General features: G+C 35.7%; 1 protein-coding gene across 9 annotated transcripts in view; it reads left to right on the forward strand.

Moving 5' to 3' along the window:
• Window positions 1-19,567, forward strand: part of PCF11 (PCF11 cleavage and polyadenylation factor subunit) — a 103,153-nt gene that overhangs the window by 81,597 nt on the left and 1,989 nt on the right. For 2 of the 9 annotated variants that reach the window (XM_081536835.1, XM_081536834.1), the window contains exons 2-15: window positions 1,033-1,158; window positions 2,916-3,104; window positions 3,466-3,660; window positions 4,769-5,883; window positions 6,290-6,470; window positions 6,580-7,063; window positions 7,583-9,147; window positions 10,997-11,096; window positions 15,339-15,458; window positions 15,976-16,078; window positions 17,331-17,514; window positions 18,014-18,169; window positions 18,860-18,952; window positions 19,487-19,522. In XM_081536835.1, the coding sequence (XP_081392961.1) occupies window positions 1,060-1,158; window positions 2,916-3,104; window positions 3,466-3,660; window positions 4,769-5,883; window positions 6,290-6,470; window positions 6,580-7,063; window positions 7,583-9,147; window positions 10,997-11,096; window positions 15,339-15,458; window positions 15,976-16,078; window positions 17,331-17,514; window positions 18,014-18,169; window positions 18,860-18,952; window positions 19,487-19,522 (4,620 nt within the window). In that variant the 5' untranslated portion in view covers window positions 1,033-1,059. Of the gene's footprint in view, window positions 1-1,032; window positions 1,159-2,915; window positions 3,105-3,465; window positions 3,661-4,768; window positions 5,884-6,289; window positions 6,471-6,579; window positions 7,064-7,582; window positions 9,148-10,996; window positions 11,097-15,338; window positions 15,459-15,972; window positions 16,079-17,330; window positions 17,515-18,013; window positions 18,170-18,859; window positions 18,991-19,486; window positions 19,523-19,567 lie in introns of all 9 variants that reach the window. The other 7 variants (XM_081536839.1, XM_081536836.1, XM_081536833.1 and 4 more) reach the window with 6 other exon arrangements.

A 19,567-nucleotide genomic window follows, 5' to 3' on the forward strand; every position in this document is an offset into this window, starting at 1 on the left:
GTAGCTATGGGTAAGTGTTGTTCAGGGTTAAGATTCCTATACACATGGGAAGGGTAAATGGGGTTAATTTTGTTTTTAAATCGTGGGTGCTCCTGTGGAGTGGGAGTTAACACTTGGTTTATGTGGTGTGTTTTAATGCTCCTCAACAAGTCTGTGAACCTGCTGATGCTTTCTGGAAACTTGCTGTGCCTTCTAAAAGCCAGTGATGGGTAGGCTTTACAGTTGAGCGGGGGCAACCTTTTGCTTTGGAAAGGGCCACCTGTATCGTCGTCATCATACAGGCCCTGCACAAATTTAGAACCTTGGTTTGTGCGGGTCAGAGGAAAACTATTTCGACGGAGAGTCCATGCGGTGAAGAAAATCTTCAGGACAAATCCTGGTTTCCAGAGTCAAGTTCAACCTGACTTACATGACTCAGCGGCTGCTCCATCCAGTTTTTCTTGTATCAGTAACAACTTGCACTTTTATGCATGTTAATGTGCAACTTTAAGTTTTTTTTTTGTCATTAACTTCATATGTGAAGTGTACTGAATTCTTTTGTTCATTGGATTATAGAGAAATAATCCTAATGATTTTACAGGTAACAAGGGTTCATAGACTTTAACATATAAAATAAGACTATGGAAATTAGGGCCAGAGGTCTGAAAACTTGCATTGAGTCTAGGTACATCATAAGTTAATGTGGGTCACAAAGCTTACACTTGGATTGCAGAAAATATCCACCCCCTTTTTTGGTCACTTTTAAACACAGATTTATTTTTTTACTATACAAACTTGAAATTCCATTGATTGTTAAATGAGTGTACTAGAGACTTCTTTCCGATTAATTCTGAACTTTGTATGCTCAACTAAAGACCATTGTAAGAGGTGAGAACTTGAACACTTAAATTTCATAAAGGTTAATATTGATTCAAAAGTATTTAATACCAACTAAATAGAGGTCTGTATTGTAGCTTAAAAACTCATTTTTTAAAGTAATTCTTTGGTGGCAATTCATTATACTAAACTTCTCAGTTTCTTTTTATTACTCAGGCTCCCTCCTCAGAGAAGCTTCCTGTTATGTACCTTATGGATTCTATCGTGAAAAATGTTGGAAGAGAGTATCTCACTGCCTTTACTAAAAATCTAGTTGCAACATTTATTTGTGTGTTTGAAAAGGTATATATACATTTAGAAACATTTGAATTTTTAAAAAATGTTCCTGATTAAATAAATTCTTGCCTTTGTGTTGGGTTTTCTTGGGTGGTGAAATGTTTATTCTTTTTGGGCTAAAGTTAGTGTTTATACCTAAAGTGGATGCCAGGTTTTTTAACATTATCCATTCAAAAACAGATGAGTTTGCTTAGAATTTGTGTATGTGTTTGTTCATTTGATAGAAGATCTGTTTCAACACTAGAATGTAGGCAAAAAGATCTGAAGCTGTCGAGAGTACTTCAAATGTCATTATTTAGGTTTCTGGTGTTAGGATGTTAACTATTGCTTAAAAAAAAGAAAAAGCCTAAGGCTAGTGTGTGTCAACCTGTGATTCCTGAAACTTGAATTTTTTTTTTCTGAAGTGTTACTTTGTTCAAGTATATTTTATGAGATAAGTGAATGGTGGATCAGTGAAATGCTTTAGGTTATTTTGGAAGTACTTTCCCCTTGCCAATTCTGGACCCTCTTAGTGTTTAGAAGAAAGGCCTGTTAGTTTCTTTTACCTAGAAATTGTAAATTCTTTCTATAACATTGTATCTGATAGTTTGGTTAATCTAGTTATTATGTTGAGGAAGATGAAGGATTTGCTGAAGTCTTTTTCCTGTCCCTTCATCTTTCACACTGAGCAAAAGGACATTTATAAGATACTTGGGTTTCAATACTGTTTCTAACCAAAAAATGAGTTTTTCTTACATTTTAGTAGATATCTTGAGAAATCTTACAGTTGTCAGGCTTGGAGAATTGGGATTATTTAGAAAGAACTACTCGTTACCAGATTTTACTTGTTTGTTAGAAAATGTAGTTGCTACGTGAGTAACTTTTCTCTTTAAGTTCCTAGAGAAAATAAATGCTAAGTAAGTATATGCAGAAGAAATTTGGAAAGCCATATTTCAAATTGTATTAATAGAACTTGTTAATAGTACTGTAGACCTTTACTAAATACTGTTTGCCTGGGACTTTAGTCTAAGGAGAAACCAACTTTGCATTATAGAAATAGGGATGCTAAACCAGTTTCTTGGTTTCAGTTTCAGGATGTTCAAATTCATTTGGGTGTTTGGTAGAATACTTTTACTGACTTAACTAGGCCTTAACACTGAAGACGATGTAAATGACTTTGTAGTAAATATCTAAAGATTCAAATATAGTTAAAAATCTAATTAAGTTTTCGAATAAAGTTAAAAATCTAATTCAGTTTTCCCAAGTGCTAGATTTCTCTGATGGTAACTTTTAAAAAGTATTGTGCTCATCATAAGTATGAGCAGATAAGTTATATAAAACTAAAGCTTACCAGTGGGTAAAATTTTGTGAATTTAAATTATTCAGGTGTCTACCACACTACAAATAGCTTGTTCCTAGGTACTAACCATATTGTATTGCATGAGATCAGTTAAATAGTTTTGTCTTACTTTAACTTTGTACTAAATGTAAATAACTTAAATTTTAAGTCATCAGATGAACTGTTTTCTAGTTGTTTTATATTTTTGTCTGGAGTAAAAGTTACATTAGGAATACTATGTCAAGTCTTTTTTTTGACAAAAAGTTTTTTTTAATTAACTTTCCATGTGCAAATACAATTTTATTAAATTATTACTGTTATATATAATTATGAATGAGAAGTATGTGTGTTATACGTGAAGTAGAACTGAGATTGATGTAGCATTATACTTGATAAAATATCCTATAGTAACTTAACAAGCCATAGAATTGTTCTGTTGTTCTAGGTGGATGAAAATACTAGAAAAAGTTTATTTAAATTACGTTCCACATGGGATGAAATATTTCCTTTGAAGAAACTTTATGCCCTGGATGTCAGAGTCAATTCGTTAGATCCTGCTTGGCCTATTAAACCTCTGCCCCCCAATGTGAATACATCTAGCATCCATGTGAATCCTAAGTTTTTAAATAAATCGGTAAGTTTTAACATAAATGATATATAACTGATATTTTCAACTGTCAAGTTTTGACTTCTCTAAAATTTCTTGCCAGAAAAAAGTACCAAGAATATGCCGTGCTGAATCAGTTTAATTAAAAAGTTCCCTCCCTCAGGTTCACAGTGCCTTTAAGATAAGTATTGTCCTTGTTTAGTGCATAATATATTTTGGTTTTTAAATTCCTGAAAATTTTCTGTGTACTTTTAAACATGATTAGTCATTTAAGATTATGGATAGTGTTTATTAAAGAGAGAAACTGATAACTTTTAGTTCCCCCTTAGCTACTTCCTTTTTAGCTGTGATTTTTTTTTTTTTTTAAACAAGTTATTTTTTCTTGTAGCCTGAAGAGTCTTCAACACCTGGGACAGTGGTCAGTTCCCCTAGCATCTCCACTCCTCCGATTGTTCCAGATATACAAAAGAATCTTACTCAAGAGCAACTAATAAGGCAGCAGTTACTGGCAAAACAAAAGCAGCTGTTAGAACTTCAGCAGAAAAAGCTGGAGCTTGAACTTGAGCAAGCTAAGGCACAACTGGTAAGTAAAGGAGATTTGACATTTTGAGCATTTTTAAATTTGCCTTCTGATGGAGGTGGAATTACTTTGCATTTGTATTAACATGTTAGGTTTATTAACAGTGTATTTGTTTTGCTTTTATTTTGCAAATTAAGGTATATTTATTAGGCCAAATTTTTATATTCTTATTGTAAAACTTGGGGATCCCTGTTAGCTCAGCTGGTAAAGAATCTGCCTGCAATGCAGGAGACCTGGGTTCCATCCCTGGTTGGGGAAGATCCCCTGGAGAAGGGAATGGCGACCCACTCCAGTATTTTGGCCTGGAGAATTCCATGAACATGAATGTCATGTAGCCCTGGCAGGCTACAGTCCATGGGGCTGCAAAGAGTCGGACACGACTGAGCAACTTTCACTTTATTGTAAAACTCACTTGAATATAAACTTCACTATTTTCTTTCAAAAACTTCTTTATTAGATTGCTGTCTTATGAGATAGCATCTTAGTTTTGTTAAAAATTATGTGAACTTCTTAATATCAGTCCCCAGATGTTGTGTTGTAGCAAATGTTTTTGCCTAGTCTTTATTAATAATAATTTGTGAACTTAGGTCTCATGAGCAGAAATCTTTAGCAGGTTCCTTAGAAGGCTACCCCCCCAAAAAAAGCCATCACAAAATTAAGGAAGCCAGGAAGATTGTGTATTTCTGTTCATGAATAACCTTATATTATTTTACTTAGCGCTTGGCCTTATTTGAGAGTGAAGGAGTACAGCACTGCAAAATTTTATAAGTTCATTATCAATGCCACTGTGAGAGGAACTAAATTTTATGACTTGAAATTTAGCTGGAATGACTTTGATGCCTGTGCAACTAGAGTGCAGTGATTTATTTAGTAGTTTCTTAATATCAGTCTGGCCCATAATTCTGAATAATTAGAAGATTTTTTCCCCCCATTCTACTTAAAAGTTATAAAACCCCAAAGTAGAGAACCAGGAAGAAATAACAGGCCACATAAATAAATATGATCTTTCTCCTTTTGTTTTTATTTCCACTTAAAATACCAAAAGGATGCTCTGAAAATAGTGGTGGAATGTTTTCATGGCTGTAACATGAACATTTATTTTGTATTTCAGGCAGTTTCTCTTAGTGTTCAGCAGGAGACATCCAACTTAGGTCCTGGATCTGCACCATCCAAATTACATGTTTCACAGATGCCCCCTATGGCAGTTAAAGCTCCCCATCAGGTTCCTGTGCAACCTGAGAAAAGTCGTCCAGGTCCATCCTTACAAATTCCAGATACAAAAGGAACTAACCGGGATCCCCGTCTTAATAGGATGAGTCAACATTCTTCTCATGGAAAAGATCAAAGTCACAGGAAAGAATTCCTAATGAACACACTGAACCAATCTGATATTAAGACAAGTAAAACTGTACCCTCTGAAAAACTAAATTCATCCAAGCAAGAAAAAAGTAAATCAGGCGAAAAAATAACCAAGAAAGAACTTGACCAGTTGGATTCTAAATCCAAATCTAAATCTAAATCACCGTCACCTTTGAAAAATAAATTATCCCACACAAAAGACTTGAAAAATCAAGAATCTGAAAGTACAAGGGTGTCTGATATGAGCAAGAGAGATCCAAGATTAAAAAAACATCTTCAGGATAAGACTGATAGCAAAGATGATGATATGAAGGACAAGAGAAAAACTGCAGAAAAAAAGGATAAAGATGAGCACGTGAAATCATCTGAACACAGACTGGTGGGAAGTAGAAATAAAATCATAAATGGCATTGTACAAAAACAGGATACCATAACGGAAGAATCGGAAAAACAGGGGACAAAACCAGGGAGATCGAGTACTAGAAAGCGATCAAGATCACGATCACCCAAGTCTCGGTCACCGATTATACATTCTCCCAAGAGAAGAGACAGGCGGTCACCCAAACGAAGGCAAAGGAGTATGTCTCCAACCTCAACCCCCAAAGCTGGGAAGATTCGCCAGTCAGGAGTTAAACAGTCACACATGGAAGAGTTTACACCTTCCAGGGAAGAAAGAAGTGCAAAGAGAAGTACTAAACAGGATGTTCGAGATCCAAGGCGGATAAAAAAGACTGAAGAGGAACGACCACAAGAGACTGCAGGTCAACATTCTACCAAGTCAGGCACTGAACCAAAGGAGAATGTAGAAAATTGGCCAAGTTCCAAGTCTACCAAAAGATGGAAATCCGGTTGGGAAGAAAATAAAAGGTAGGATTTTAACATTTTTAATCAAGTAGAATAATGTGTACCTTTAAAAACACAGTGTTACTTTAAAAACTGGATAATGTTTACTGGGTGGTATAATTAGTACTTTTTTTTCCCCCTTTTAATTCTTAAAACCTTGTCAAGTTAAGTACCATTATTATTGCTACCTTACAGATAAGGAAACTGAAGTTGAGGAAGGTTAACTAATCTACCTAAGGTGGCACATCCAGGATACACAAGAATCAGAATTTATATCTGATTTTCCTGACTTCAGATCTTGTGCTCTTAATCATTTAATTAACTTTTATTACATGTATTCATTTTAACTAGATCCTATGAAGGATCTTTGCATATGGGCCTGAGTATTTAAATATTGTTTATAAAGTAACAATTCCTTTTGTGGTTTCAGTTTACAACAGGGAGATGAACATAGTAAAACTCCTCATCTAAGGCATAGGGAGAGCTGGTCGAGCACTAAAGGAATCTTGTCACCTCGAGCCCCAAAGCCGCAGCATCGATTAAGTGTAGATGCCAATCTTCAGATTCCTAAAGAGTTAACTGTTGCAAGCAAAAGAGAATTACTTCAAAAGGTAGCTACCATGCTCCCATGTAGTCATGATTCTCCTTTTGTCTGTAACTTTTTTTGTAAGTACTTTTTATATTTAAGATATTTGATTTCCTTTTATCATCCCTATGCAGACGAGTGAACGTTTAGCATCTGGTGAAATTACACAGGATGAGTTCCTTGTTGTTGTGCATCAAATACGACAGCTATTTCAGTATCAAGAAGGTAAACATAGATGCAGTGTACGGGATAGTCCTACAGAAGAAAATAAAGGTGGATTAAAAAAGAAACCTCTCTTATCTGATGCTGAATTAACCTACTATGAACATAAAGCAAAACTGAAAAGGACACAGGTTCAGCATTCATTTCCAAGACTTGATCTCTTAGATCCTGATATTTTTGACTACCCTTTGACCGATGCCTTGTTGTCTGGAATAGAATGTGAGCCATCCAAAAGTAAACATGCAAGTAGGAATAGTGGAGCACAGTTTGACAGAAAAGAACAATTTAGTGAAAGAGCAAGACGTCTTTCTCCTATATCTGGGAGTCGTACTTATGCTGAGAATCTTTCACCCCATGAGGGCCGGAGAAGACATGACGAGCAAGTCTCTTCTAAAGGTAGAAAAAGTTAAATCAGATTATACCTATTGAATCACACAGCAGTGAAGGGAAAATGCACAAGCTAAGTGGGGATGGATTTTTGTGACTGTTCAGACTACTGCTTTGTTGTTTGTTTCGGTTTTTTCCCTCAAAGGGGAGGGAGCTAATACTAAAAGGGTCGACTGTGTGTTAGGTACTTAACTAGTAATCTGATGTATTCCTCACAGTGACCCAATGAAATATATATTATCCCCATTTTACAGATAGGAAACAAGACCAGAGAGGTTAAATAACTTGCTCTCAAAGTCAAATAATCAGTAAATTGTCTCAGTGGGGATTTTTTTTACCCAGGTATGTTTGGTTCTAGAGGGCATTCTCTTACCTGCTGCTTGTTGCTGTCTTTTCCCTCCCCTCTGATAGTGAGTTAGTTATGGATGTTTTTGAATAAACATTTATAAGAATATAGGAAGATTATTTTAAGATAATTTGATATAAATTATCAGATTCAGGGAAATAATTTTTTTTTCCTTTTAAAAGGTGTACGAGAAGAGCAGAGATCACCATTCAATGATCGTTTTCCACTTAAACGACCTAGATATGAAGATTCAGATAAACCATTTGTAGATAGCCCTGCATCAAGATTTGCCGGCCTTGATACAAATCAGCGACTTACGGCTTTAGCTGAAGATAGACCGTTATATGATGGACCTAGCAGGCCATCAGTAGCAAGAGATGGCCCAGCCAAGATGATTTTTGAAGGACCTAATAAATTAAGCCCTAGAATTGATGGACCTCCTGCACCGGGTTCTCTTCGGTTTGATGGGTCACCAGGACAGATGGGGGGAGGTGGCCCTTTAAGATTTGAAGGACCGCAAGGCCAGTTAGGAGGTGGATGTCCTTTGAGATTTGAAGGTCCTCCAGGACCAGTCGGGACACCTCTGCGATTTGAGGGGCCGATTGGTCAAGCGGGAGGAGGTGGCTTCCGATTTGAAGGTTCCCCTGGTCTGAGGTTTGAGGGATCTGCAGGTGGTTTGCGATTTGAAGGACCAGGGGGCCAGCCTGTGGGTGGGCTCAGGTTTGAAGGACATCGGGGTCAACCTGTGGGTGGTCTGAGGTTTGAGGGACCTCATGGTCAGCCTGTGGGTGGACTTCGATTTGAGAATCCTCGAGGTCAGCCAGTAGGTGGACTTAGATTTGAGGGAGGTCATGGTCCATCAGGGGCTGCAATGAGGTTTGATGGACCTCATGGTCAGCCATCAGGTGGGATCAGATTTGAGGGCCCATTGTTACAGCAGGGAGTTGGAATGAGGTTTGAGGGCCCCCATGGTCAGTCAGTAGCTGGTATGAGGTTTGAAGGACAACATAATCAACTTGGTGGGAATCTTAGGTTTGAGGGTCCACATGGTCAACCAGGGGTTGGGATCAGGTTTGAAGGACCTTTAGTCCAACAAGGAGGTGGAATGAGGTTTGAGGGTCCTTCGGTCCCAGGAGGTGGCCTGAGAATCGAAGGACCTCTGAGTCAAGGTGGTCCGAGGTTTGAAGGTTGTCATGCTTTAAGGTTTGAAGGGCAGCCAGGTCAGTCATCACTTCTGCCAAGATTTGATGGATTACACGGTCAGCCAGGTCCTAGATTTGAAAGAACTGGTCAGCCAGGCCCACAGAGGTTTGATGGACCTCCTGGACAACAGGTTCAACCAAGATTTGATGGTGTGCCTCAGAGATTTGAAGGCCCACAACACCAGCAAGCATCAAGGTTTGATATTCCTCTTGGTCTTCAAGGCACACGATTTGACAATCATCCTTCACAGAGGCTTGAATCAGTATCTTTCAATCAGACTGGCCCATATAATGATCCACCTGGCAATGCTTTTAATGCCCCATCCCAAGGACTACAGTTCCAAAGACATGAACAAATATTTGATTCACCTCAAGGACCAAATTTCAATGGACCACATGGTCCTGGAAACCAGAGTTTTTCCAATCCCCTTAACAGAGCTTCTGGCCACTATTTTGATGAGAAGAATCTTCAGAGTTCTCAATTTGGAAACTTTGGCAATTTACCTGCTCCAATAACAGTAGGAAATATTCAGGCATCTCAACAGGTAAGTGTTATTCTAAAGTTAGATGAACCATTTTTAATGTGTCTAGTGTTTGAGGAAGGTTTTTAGGATATAGATTATGGGTTGGAAAGGGCTTTTAAAGATTCCGTTTTTTTAGTAAATTTTTGTTTTTGGAGGAAGTTTTTAGTGTACTTCAGAACTCCAACTGCTAGGAAAATGGGATGACAGTCTTTTGGAACTGAAATTTGTGATTTAAATCCAAAATTGATCTTAGTTCTTTCAGGATCTAGAGAACCCTCCCAATCTCCCTCCCCTTACCCCACAAAATCTTGTTTTCTTAAACAAAAAAATAGATTTGTTTTTTAAGAGTCGTTTTAGGCTTACAGCAGAATTGAGCTATGAAGTATAGGAATTTCCCACATACCCATTGCCCTTGCATATGCATAGCCTCCCTGTTACGGCTTTTCATTTTATGGGTTGATTTTCATTTTTTTGGCTTCGATGGTATTAAAGTATGATATAGTTGTGTGTGTTTCATAGAGCTGTGCTACATTATATAACTGTTAAGCCTTGATAAGCTTTTAAGTAACCATGAAGCTGACTATAGGCTGTTCTTTGAGAACTTCTTAGCCTGAGTTAAATGAACAAGAAAATCAAATTGTCCATGTTTTTACAAAAGGTCTGTAGTTTTTTTTTCTTCCTCTCTCCTTTTCACTACCTTTCTGTCATTCCAATCAAATATAGTTGTTTGATGTTAACTTGTTCTGCATATTTTTTAAAATGCACATTGAAATAATGTTAGTATGCTTATAATTTGTGATTAATTCGGTTGATGTTAATGACTATTATTGTTTGCCTGTTGAAATTCTCCAGGGCTAGATTTACTTTTTTCCAGGTACTGACAGTTTCTTACCAGGATGAATTTATTTATACTAGTAACATTGCATGGAAGGAAGTGTAAAACAAGAAAGCTTTTAAAGCATGTTGTAAGCATCATTGTTAGAAAGCAGCCTTCTGTCCATATCCAGTGGCTTGAGAAAACAGTTGGCCTCCTTAGATTTACTCTGTTACATGTTCTTAAAAGAAATTATACTGTAATCAATAAGATACTCTAGAATGGGACTTGACTTAGTCTTGTTCCTACATTATACAGAATTGATGGGGGTTTCATACATAAGAAAAAATACATACCACTAAAGGTTCAGAGGAATCCTGAACAAGGCTTATAAATGAACATTTGTTTATATAGTAGCAGTATGCAGATGTCCTGCCTCACTTTTGACTACAATACAATATTTGTATGCATATACAGTACTTGTTTCATGGCTGTTTTATTTTTTAACAGTCCCTTAAAATTTTTACAGACAACTTTATGACTCTAAGTTTGATGGCTAACAAAATGATCATAAAAGATTGCTAATTAAAGCAGGCTCCTGAAATCTGTAAAGAAGTCAGGTCAGGAGTTCTGGCCTCAGCTCTGATGTTTACTGGCCATTATGATTCTGTATAGGTCACATATCTGCATGTCAATTTTTCTGTTTGTAAAATACGAGAATGCACTGGCAAGGTAAAGTGATTTGTGTAAGGTCACACAGTTCGCTAGTTGTTGGCTACCTTAAGTTTGCAGGGTATCTTAAACTTCAAAGAACTTTCACATCCATTCTCAGTTTCTTATAATTCTATGAAAAATCTAAGGGAAGGTATTATTACTCCTTTTTATAGAAAGCCTTAGAAGTGAATGAACTAGTTAGGTCATACTTTTACATCTTTATTATCACAAAAACCTGGCCTTATGATATCTGTGACTATTTTAATGTATTGGTAATTTGAATGTTAAGCTTTTAGTTAAAATAGAGAAAAAACATTCTTAAAACCAAGATTTTTCTTAAAGGTTCTGACTGGTGTTTCTCAGCCAGTAGCATTTGGCCAAGGACAGCAATTTTTGCCAGTTCATCCACAAAATCCTGGAGCATTTGTTCAGAATCCTTCAGGTATGTTAACTTTCTGAGCTTTGTGTCTCTTGTGTTTCTCAAAAGACAAATAATTATTGTTTGATTGAATAGCTACCTTGTCAGTTTTAAGAAGATGACAATTTTGAGAGGGCGTATGCAATTTAGAGAAATTTAATCTCCCTGGAATGTTTTGTTTCCTTTCTTTGCTTGTTTGCATTGTTGATGTGTTTTCACATTAATCCCCTTTACAACTTAGAGATGGTTAGCCAGAACTGATAGACCACAAAAAAGAGGGAAGGAGTTTTGTTAGGTGGCAGCTAGAGGTTGGGATAGGAATGTAACATTTGTGTTGAGATAAAATGAAATCAGTGACAAATCTCAGAAGTCTTAGTTATTTGATACTTTGAATTTTTGTTTTGTGTGTATATGATGATCCAGTAAACATTAAGTGAATATTGGGGACATCACGTTATAAGTTGATTCATTTATATGTCTTTATGGGTGCTCAATTAATAATTGTACACAACATGCTGAAAGAGTAGTAGAAAAACACTTCTGTGATTTCCTAGCAGATGTTCATGATAAGCACCTATGGGGTGAAGCATAACAGTGTTACGAATACAATAACAATAGTAGATACTGAGGCTTTAAAAATAAGTTTTAGGGAATTCCCTGGTGGTCTGGTGGTTAGGACTGTGCACTTTCACTGCCGAGGGCCTTGGGTTCAATTCCTTGTAAGGGAAATAAGATCCTGCAAGCCCCATGATGCAGGCAAAAAAAAGAAAAAGAAAAAGTTTTAGTTTTAATAGGTGAAAAATGGAAATACGTAAATAAGAATTACTGTGAAGTCAATATACTGAGAGCTAACTTAACCAAATTGTAGTGGTACTTGCTTTATTTCTGAATCATTAAAACAGCCATTTTCAGAAACATGGTCTAGTTTGCCTCTATTAAGGGTACAAATTTAGAGTTTTCCAAAAGTTCTGAAGTAACTAGGAAAGTCCTAGCCAAGCTCTAGTTTATGGATTAATTATTCAACTGTATCATCACAAGAAACTAAATTAATTTGAAAACATTTTGCTTGTAATTGCTAGACTGACAGGATTAGTATTTTCTTATTTTCACATAATGAAAAGGGAAGGAAAGTATTAGGATTCTAAAGTCAAAAGAGCAGGGATAGAATCTCTACTCTGTTGCTGTGCAGGTAGGCAGTTTATATAAGCAAATAGCCTCTTGGGGCTTCATTCAGTTTTGTCCTCTGTAGATAGGATATGATAAACGTCAGGGTTTGCCCGAGAATCTTTTTTTCTTCAGAGAATCAAATGAGATAGCATATGCAAAAGTCCGTTGTGACTTGTAAAGTGCTATATTAGTGTATATTCCTTTAGAACTCAGTTTTTCTTGTTGAGTAGAGGGTTTGTTGTATTGCAGTTGGTAGCATGAGATAGTGTGCAACAACTGTAAATTTTGCTCTTTTTTTGTATGAGATAATATACAAAACCTGTCAGTGTTCTTTTGCTTTAACAACCTTAGGGTGCTTATGTATACAGGGCATAGCAATGTCACAGAGGAATCACATCTCATATCCTGGGTTGGAGGTTATTGAATATGTTAGATATGCCTTCCTTCATTTTACTTAAAGAGATATGAAAAGTATTCAGTGTTTGGCTTCTCTCAAGTTCTTTTTCTCAAGATTTTAAAACCTTTATTTCCTTGTAGTAAACATACTCGTGTTCATTTAGTTATTCAAATATTGATCGTTTGCTGTATGCTAGGCATTGTGCTAGGATAACTTTAATAAGGTTTATCCTTCTAAGAGCTTTATAGTGTAGCAGGATCTATAGACTTTTTTAATTTAAATAGTTGTTCAGTTATATCTATTGGTTGATAAACTAGATACCATCATTGGGTACCCAAGTTTGAAATTCCAGGTCTGTTCTGAGAATCACCTCTTATTCCTGTTTCTAAATGCACAGAAAAGTAAATCTGAGACCATCAAAGCTTCTTTTTGTTTTCTGTGTTTTTTAAAAAAATTATATGTTATAGGTGTACAATATAGTGCTTCATAATTTTAAAAAGTTTTGCTCCATTTATAGTTACTGTAAAATATTGACTATATTCCCTGTATTGTACAGTATATTGTTGAGTTTATTTTATACCTGATAGTTTGTACTTCCTAACCCTTTACCCTCTATATTGCCCTTTCCTTCTCCCCTCTCCCAATTGATCATCACTAATTTGTTCTCTTGTGTCCTCTTTTTTTTTTGTTATTTTTGCTAGTTTGTTGTATTTTTTAGATTTCACATGTAAGTGATACCTTACAGGATTTGTCTTTCACTGACTTATTTCACTTGGACTGTGTTTTTCTTTAAACAAATATTATATATACTGCCAAATACCTCAGTGCCTCTACAAATATTAATTCATTTAATCCTTGTAACAACCTCAGGTAGGAACAATTATCATTACCCTTTTATAAGTAAAGTAAACTGAGGCACAGATAAGCACCTTAGCATGTAACACAACCAGAAAGTGGAATTTCTAGTTAGAATCCCAGGAGTCTGATTCCTGGCTCTTTTTCCTACAGTTCATGTTCTTGATCACTAAACTTGGCTGCTGGCAGACATGTGATCAGCTAGTTAGGATTCCTAGACATATAAATAGCTAATTCTAATGAAATCTAAATGTTAAACTAGTGTGTGAAATGACCGTTGTAATTGACTTATTCATGTAGTCAGACATTTCAACAGACATTAGCCTACTGTACACAAGGCACTGTACTACATGTAAAGAGTGCATACATGGTAAGTTGCTTCAGTTGTGTCCAATTCTGTGCGACCCTGTGGATTATAGCCTGCCAAGCTTCTCTGTCCATGGGATTTCCCAGGCAAGAAGACTGGAGTGGGTTGCCATTTCCTTCTCCAGGGGACCTTCCTGACCCAGGGATCGAACCCACATCTCTTAGATCTCCTGCATTGGCAGGAGGCTTTTTACCACTAGTGCCACCTGGTAAAGAGTATGCAGTGGTTAAGGGCAGAGATCATGTATTCTATTGTGGTGGTGGTTGTTCAGTTGCTAAGTCGTGTGCGACTCTTTGTGACCCATGGACTGCAGCACGCCAGGTTTCCCTGTCCTTCACTGTCTCCCTGAGTTTGCTCATATTTATTGTATTGTGGATGCAAATTGAATTTCTCCCATTAAGAGGAATTTTTAGTGGTTCAGAACTGTTGTGTAAAGATGTGGTAAATAAGATGCATAGTAATGGTATACAAACATATTAATATACTGTTTTTTATAATTGAGTTAAAGAATTATAATTTTTAAATTAGTGCTTAGCCAAATATGGAATTGGATTGATTCCTTGCCAGTGAGCTTAAGGAGAATATTGTTATTCTTGTTTCATTTATTCAAATTATTGGAGCTTTAGTAATTTACCTGTTCAGCAGTAGCTTGAGCTGCTTTTCCAGGGCAGTGATTCAGTACAGGTCAGAGGGGCAGGTATATTGTGAGCCATATGGCTCATCTCCCTGCATTAGTTCCCCTGGGTAGTTATGGGGAGGCGGGGGAGTTGGGGAGCTGGGCAGGAGTACTTCTGTTTAGGCTCTGGTTATTTCTTTTTCCTCTTGGAAATCTGTGCTAAGAGATGGTAGCCTACTTCATCTATATAAAACTATCTTTCCCAATATAGTTAGGTGAAGAATAGAGAATTGAAAGGGTGAAAAGTTGGACCTAGAGGTGTGGTGCTACATTGCATAGAAGGAAGCATTGAGCTTTCTGTACTCGGCCTTGCTTTGGCATGGATTAATTAGGCAACAGTGGGTAATACTGATTTTTTAAGATAATACACGAAAGTGAAAGTGTTAGTCGGTCAGTTGTGTCTGACTCTTTGCAACCCCATGGACTGTAGCCTGCCAGGCTCTTCTCTGTGGGATTCTCCAGGCAAGAATACTGGAGTGGGTTGCCATGCCCTCCTCCAGGGGATCTTCCTGACCTAGGAATTGAACCTGGTCTCCTGCACTGTAGGCACGTTCTTTACTGTCTGAGCCACCAGGGAATGTCCTTATAAAATATTTGTAGTTTCAGTATTTGTCCTAAATAGATTTTTAAGAGGTGATGATTTGCTGACGTAAATTGCAAAGTACATCTTTAGGAGTTTTGGTAATTACACTGATCTTAAGATATTTTCAAAGTTAATATTGATAGGATATCTTGAAAAAAACTTTAAAAATGTTTAGTACAATTTGCATCTGTTCTACTTTTAAGAGTGTTATTTTTTTAAAGGAGCCCTGCCTAAGCCTTATCCTGATAATCATCTCAGTCAGGTGGATGTAAATGAATTATTTTCAAAACTGCTAAAAACAGGAATTCTCAAATTGTCCCAGCCTGATTCAGCTACAACACGTAAGTATGGATCTGCAATTCATCTGCACAAAGCTTAAGTTATAAAGACATATGATATAAAATGATGTGTTCTATGATAAGAGTTCTTAAAATAATTGAATTCTTAGGTATACTTTGTTTTTTGAAAATTAAATGTAACTGGTTTATAATGAAACTTAAAAATTTTGTAACATGGAACTGTTACCTTTATAGTGGACATTGTATCAGTTAACAAATATTCCTTGCAAATACCATGTGCAGACTTTTTTCTACTTGTTCTATATTATTTTAGCTTATAAAAGTAATTAGACTATTAATGAGTTTCATAAAGATTGACTTTTAACAGATCAAACATATTATCTCTTATCAAAATAAATAATTGTATTAGGTTCCTTGGCCAGTAAACCTAAGATCAGAAGTCCTGAGTAGACAGGATGCTGTTCTCCATATGCTTTTAATTAACACTCTCCTGTTCCCCTATAAAGAATACATGGAAACTGGTATTTAGAAATTTGTTGTTTCTTTTCATTTGAAGAAGTAAATGAAGTTGCTGCTCAGCCCCCTGCTGAGGAGGAGGAAGATCAAAATGAAGATCAAGACGTTCCAGATCTTACCAATTTTACAATTGAAGAATTAAAACAGTATGTAACCTAGTTTTCTGATTTTCTAAGGTAAAAGGGACGGTGACTTTGTAACAGTGGTTATTATCATTAATGCCATTCATCTTCTGTTTTATAGCAAGTATAAGAAGATTGAGTATTAGGTATTAGTAAGTCACTCATGTCTTCCTTTACCTTTATTTTCTCCTAATCATAACTTTTTTCTTTACAGCTATTCTTCATGCTTTTGAAGTTAAGAAAATGAGATTTTTATAGGCTGATATTTAAAAAATTAAAACTTTTCATTTTATAGACATAAAATCAAGAAAATAAAGTTACCTAAGATTCCCACTTTACTGACAGCCAGTGTTAACATTTGGTGCATATAATTTCATTTTTTATTGCCTATATTACTTATATAAAATCATTTACAGTTGCTTTATTAGATCCATTATGTTAAGAGCATTTCATAAAAAAAAAATAGAACTTCTGATTTATTACATTTCTTGATTTATCCCATTTAGACAATTTCTTGACTTCCTGAAAGTGAAGACTTAGTTGGCTCTTCTACTGTCCTACCAGCTCTCCTCTATATAGTTATAAAACCGTTTCTCATTAAATTTTTATTCAGTATTAATATTATGCCTTTAAATATTTTGTTTTCTGGTATACAGAATACTAGTGTACTATGCTTTGCTTTATTCTATTACTTAAAAAACTTTTTTGGAGTTTTTAACGGCCTGTTTGTTCACTTACTTGTTCTGCATTCCTATTTCTTTCCAAATAGGGAGCCCAGAATTAAAAAAAAACCTGATTATTGCTGACCTCAGTTTTTCTTTCCCTATTCTTTAGACCAGGGTGGGACAGTTGAGTTATTCAAAACTGTGAAGTTCTGGAAAGGTGAACTTGAATTGTTCTGCCATATCCACCTTGATACTAACATATTATCAAAGAATAGGCCAAGTATTGCCTTATTAGTGGGCCAATGATCATTCCATTGTTTGCTAGAGGGAAATAAGTAATGGAGACAGGTCTGTTGATAAGAGGGTAGATTCCACGTTCCAAAATTTAACCAAAGGTAAGGTAAAGACAGTCAGTGATACAATACTAGAGAATATTATTGATCTTTGGATAGTAAGTCTCAACCAGCTCTTGGCTGAAATGTTATTTTGTCACATAATGGCTTCACCATTACTAAAATGTGGAAAATTGAAGTACTTATAACTGCCTTTTTTTTAAAGGCCATTAAGCCATGTTATCAAAACTAAAGATTATTTCTGTTTTTTCAAAACAGACGTTATGATAGTGTTATAAATCGACTGTACACTGGTATTCAGTGTTATTCCTGTGGAATGAGGTTTACAACATCACAGACAGATGTATATGCAGATCATTTGGACTGGCATTATCGACAAAATAGAACTGAAAAAGATGTAAGCAGAAAAGTCACTCATAGGCGTTGGTACTACAGTTTAACAGTAAGTAATTCATGTGCCTCTGAACTTTTAGCCTTTAAATTATATCATTCTAAAAGTAAATTAAGTAATTGATGAGTACTAGTGAATTTTTTGAATAAAATTTGACCCCTAGAATATAAAATGTCTTTTTAATTAAAATTTTTTTGAAGAGTATGTATTTGCTTGTATTAGAGTAGAACACAAGTTTGTTCTAGCTCTAAAATTCCAAGGTTCCCTTTCTTTTTTTGTAAATTGTAAGTGAAATTTATCTTACTTGCATAAGTAGTTGTAACTGTAGAGGTAGTGGAATGTTGATATTAAGATCTTAATTGTTCATTAGTTGCTTTATGTTGTCTATTAGTTATGGGGCTCATAGAGATGACAAAATTTTAAATAATCAATATTAAAGTATATTGTAGAAGAATGAACTTTTTATATTGAAATGGCATTATCTTGAAGGTGTTCAGTAAGAATTTTAGAAACAAATGAATATACTCTTTTTAAATTAACTCTTTTTAAGGACTGGATAGAATTTGAGGAAATTGCTGATCTGGAGGAACGTGCAAAGAGCCAGTTTTTTGAAAAGGTACACGAAGAAGTTGTACTCAAAACTCAGGAGGCTGCTAAAGAAAAGGAGTTCCAGAGTGTACCTGCTGGACCAGCAGGAGCAGTAGAGGTAAAAGGAAAACATTACATTTTCTATCTCTGGTCATGCCTTTTACTTCCTTTAGGTAAATAACCATAAACATATAACTTTATTTACATCCCTCTTTTAATGATTTTAAGAGTTCTTGTAAGCTTTTTCAGTGTTTTTCTCGAGTTTTGGTTTTGTATTTTATAACCACTGTGCTACTGCTGTTGCTAAGTCGCTTCAGTTGTGTCCGACTCTGTGCGACCCCATAGACGGCAGCCCACCAGGCTCCACCGTCCCTGGGATTCTCCAGGCAAGAACACTGGAGTGGGTTGCCGTTTCCTTCTCCAGTGCATGAAAGGGAAAAGTGAAAGTGAAGTCGCTCAGTCGTGTCCGACTGTTAGCGACCCCATGGACTGTAGCCCACCAGGCTCCTCTGTCCATGGGATTTTCCAGGCAAGAGTACCGGAGTGGGGTGCCATTGCCTTCTCCGTATAACCACTATAGTTACTACATATTTATTAGTGACCAGGAGCAGTGAAATGTTAACTGTTTTTGCATGAAGAATGCAAAATTCTTAGGTCTTATTTTGTATTATATATTTGAACGTTGTTTAAATTTTCAGAAAACTGTTGAATACTTTTCTCCATGTAACAAAATGTTTGCTTATTTTTACTTAATGGGATTAAATGTATTGTTACATAAAACTTCATTTTTATATGATTCTATTTTTAGAGTTGTGAAATCTGTCAAGAGCAATTTGAACAGTACTGGGATGAAGAGGAGGAGGAATGGCATTTAAAAAATGCTATTAGAGTAGATGGAAAGGTAATTTTCAGCTCTTTATGACGTACTTATAAGGAAATGTTAAGATTTAAAAATTTTTAATTTTGTAGGGATAGTTCTACTTTGAAAGAAAACTGTTTTTGTTTTTTGGTTTTTAATAAAAGCAGTATTTCTAAAATATTGGACTTTAGAGAGTCACAGTATTTGAGATGGAAGGCATTTTACCAATCATCTGGTCTTGTTGTACTCATTTTATAAAAGAGGTTGCCTAACTAGTTAACAATAAATCCAGCACTAGGTCTTCTGAGTCTAGCTAGTCTTCTGCTTAATCACATTATTTTGATCTGAATTTATATTTCATCATCAAAACTCATAAGTAGTTTACCATGTTAACTAAATACATAAAGGAAGCTTTAAGAAAAACCAGAATGAAAATTTTGTTTTTATCTGTTTTTCTGACCAAATGATTTTCACCTTTCCAGTTGACCTTCTTTAAATTTAAAAAGAAAATTGTCAGAATAGTCCATTAGAAATGAGTATGCATGTAAATACTTAACTCTTTTGTTTTTGCTTCAGATTTATCATCCATCATGTTATGAAGATTATCAAAATGTAAGTTCTTTTTGGTTACTCTTTGTTCTCACTTACATTGATAAA

Source organism: Giraffa tippelskirchi, chromosome 10 (genome assembly GCF_054371585.1).
Source record: "Giraffa tippelskirchi isolate mGirTip1 chromosome 10, T2T-mGirTip1v1.2.pri, whole genome shotgun sequence".
Lineage (NCBI taxonomy): Eukaryota > Metazoa > Chordata > Mammalia > Artiodactyla > Giraffidae > Giraffa > Giraffa tippelskirchi.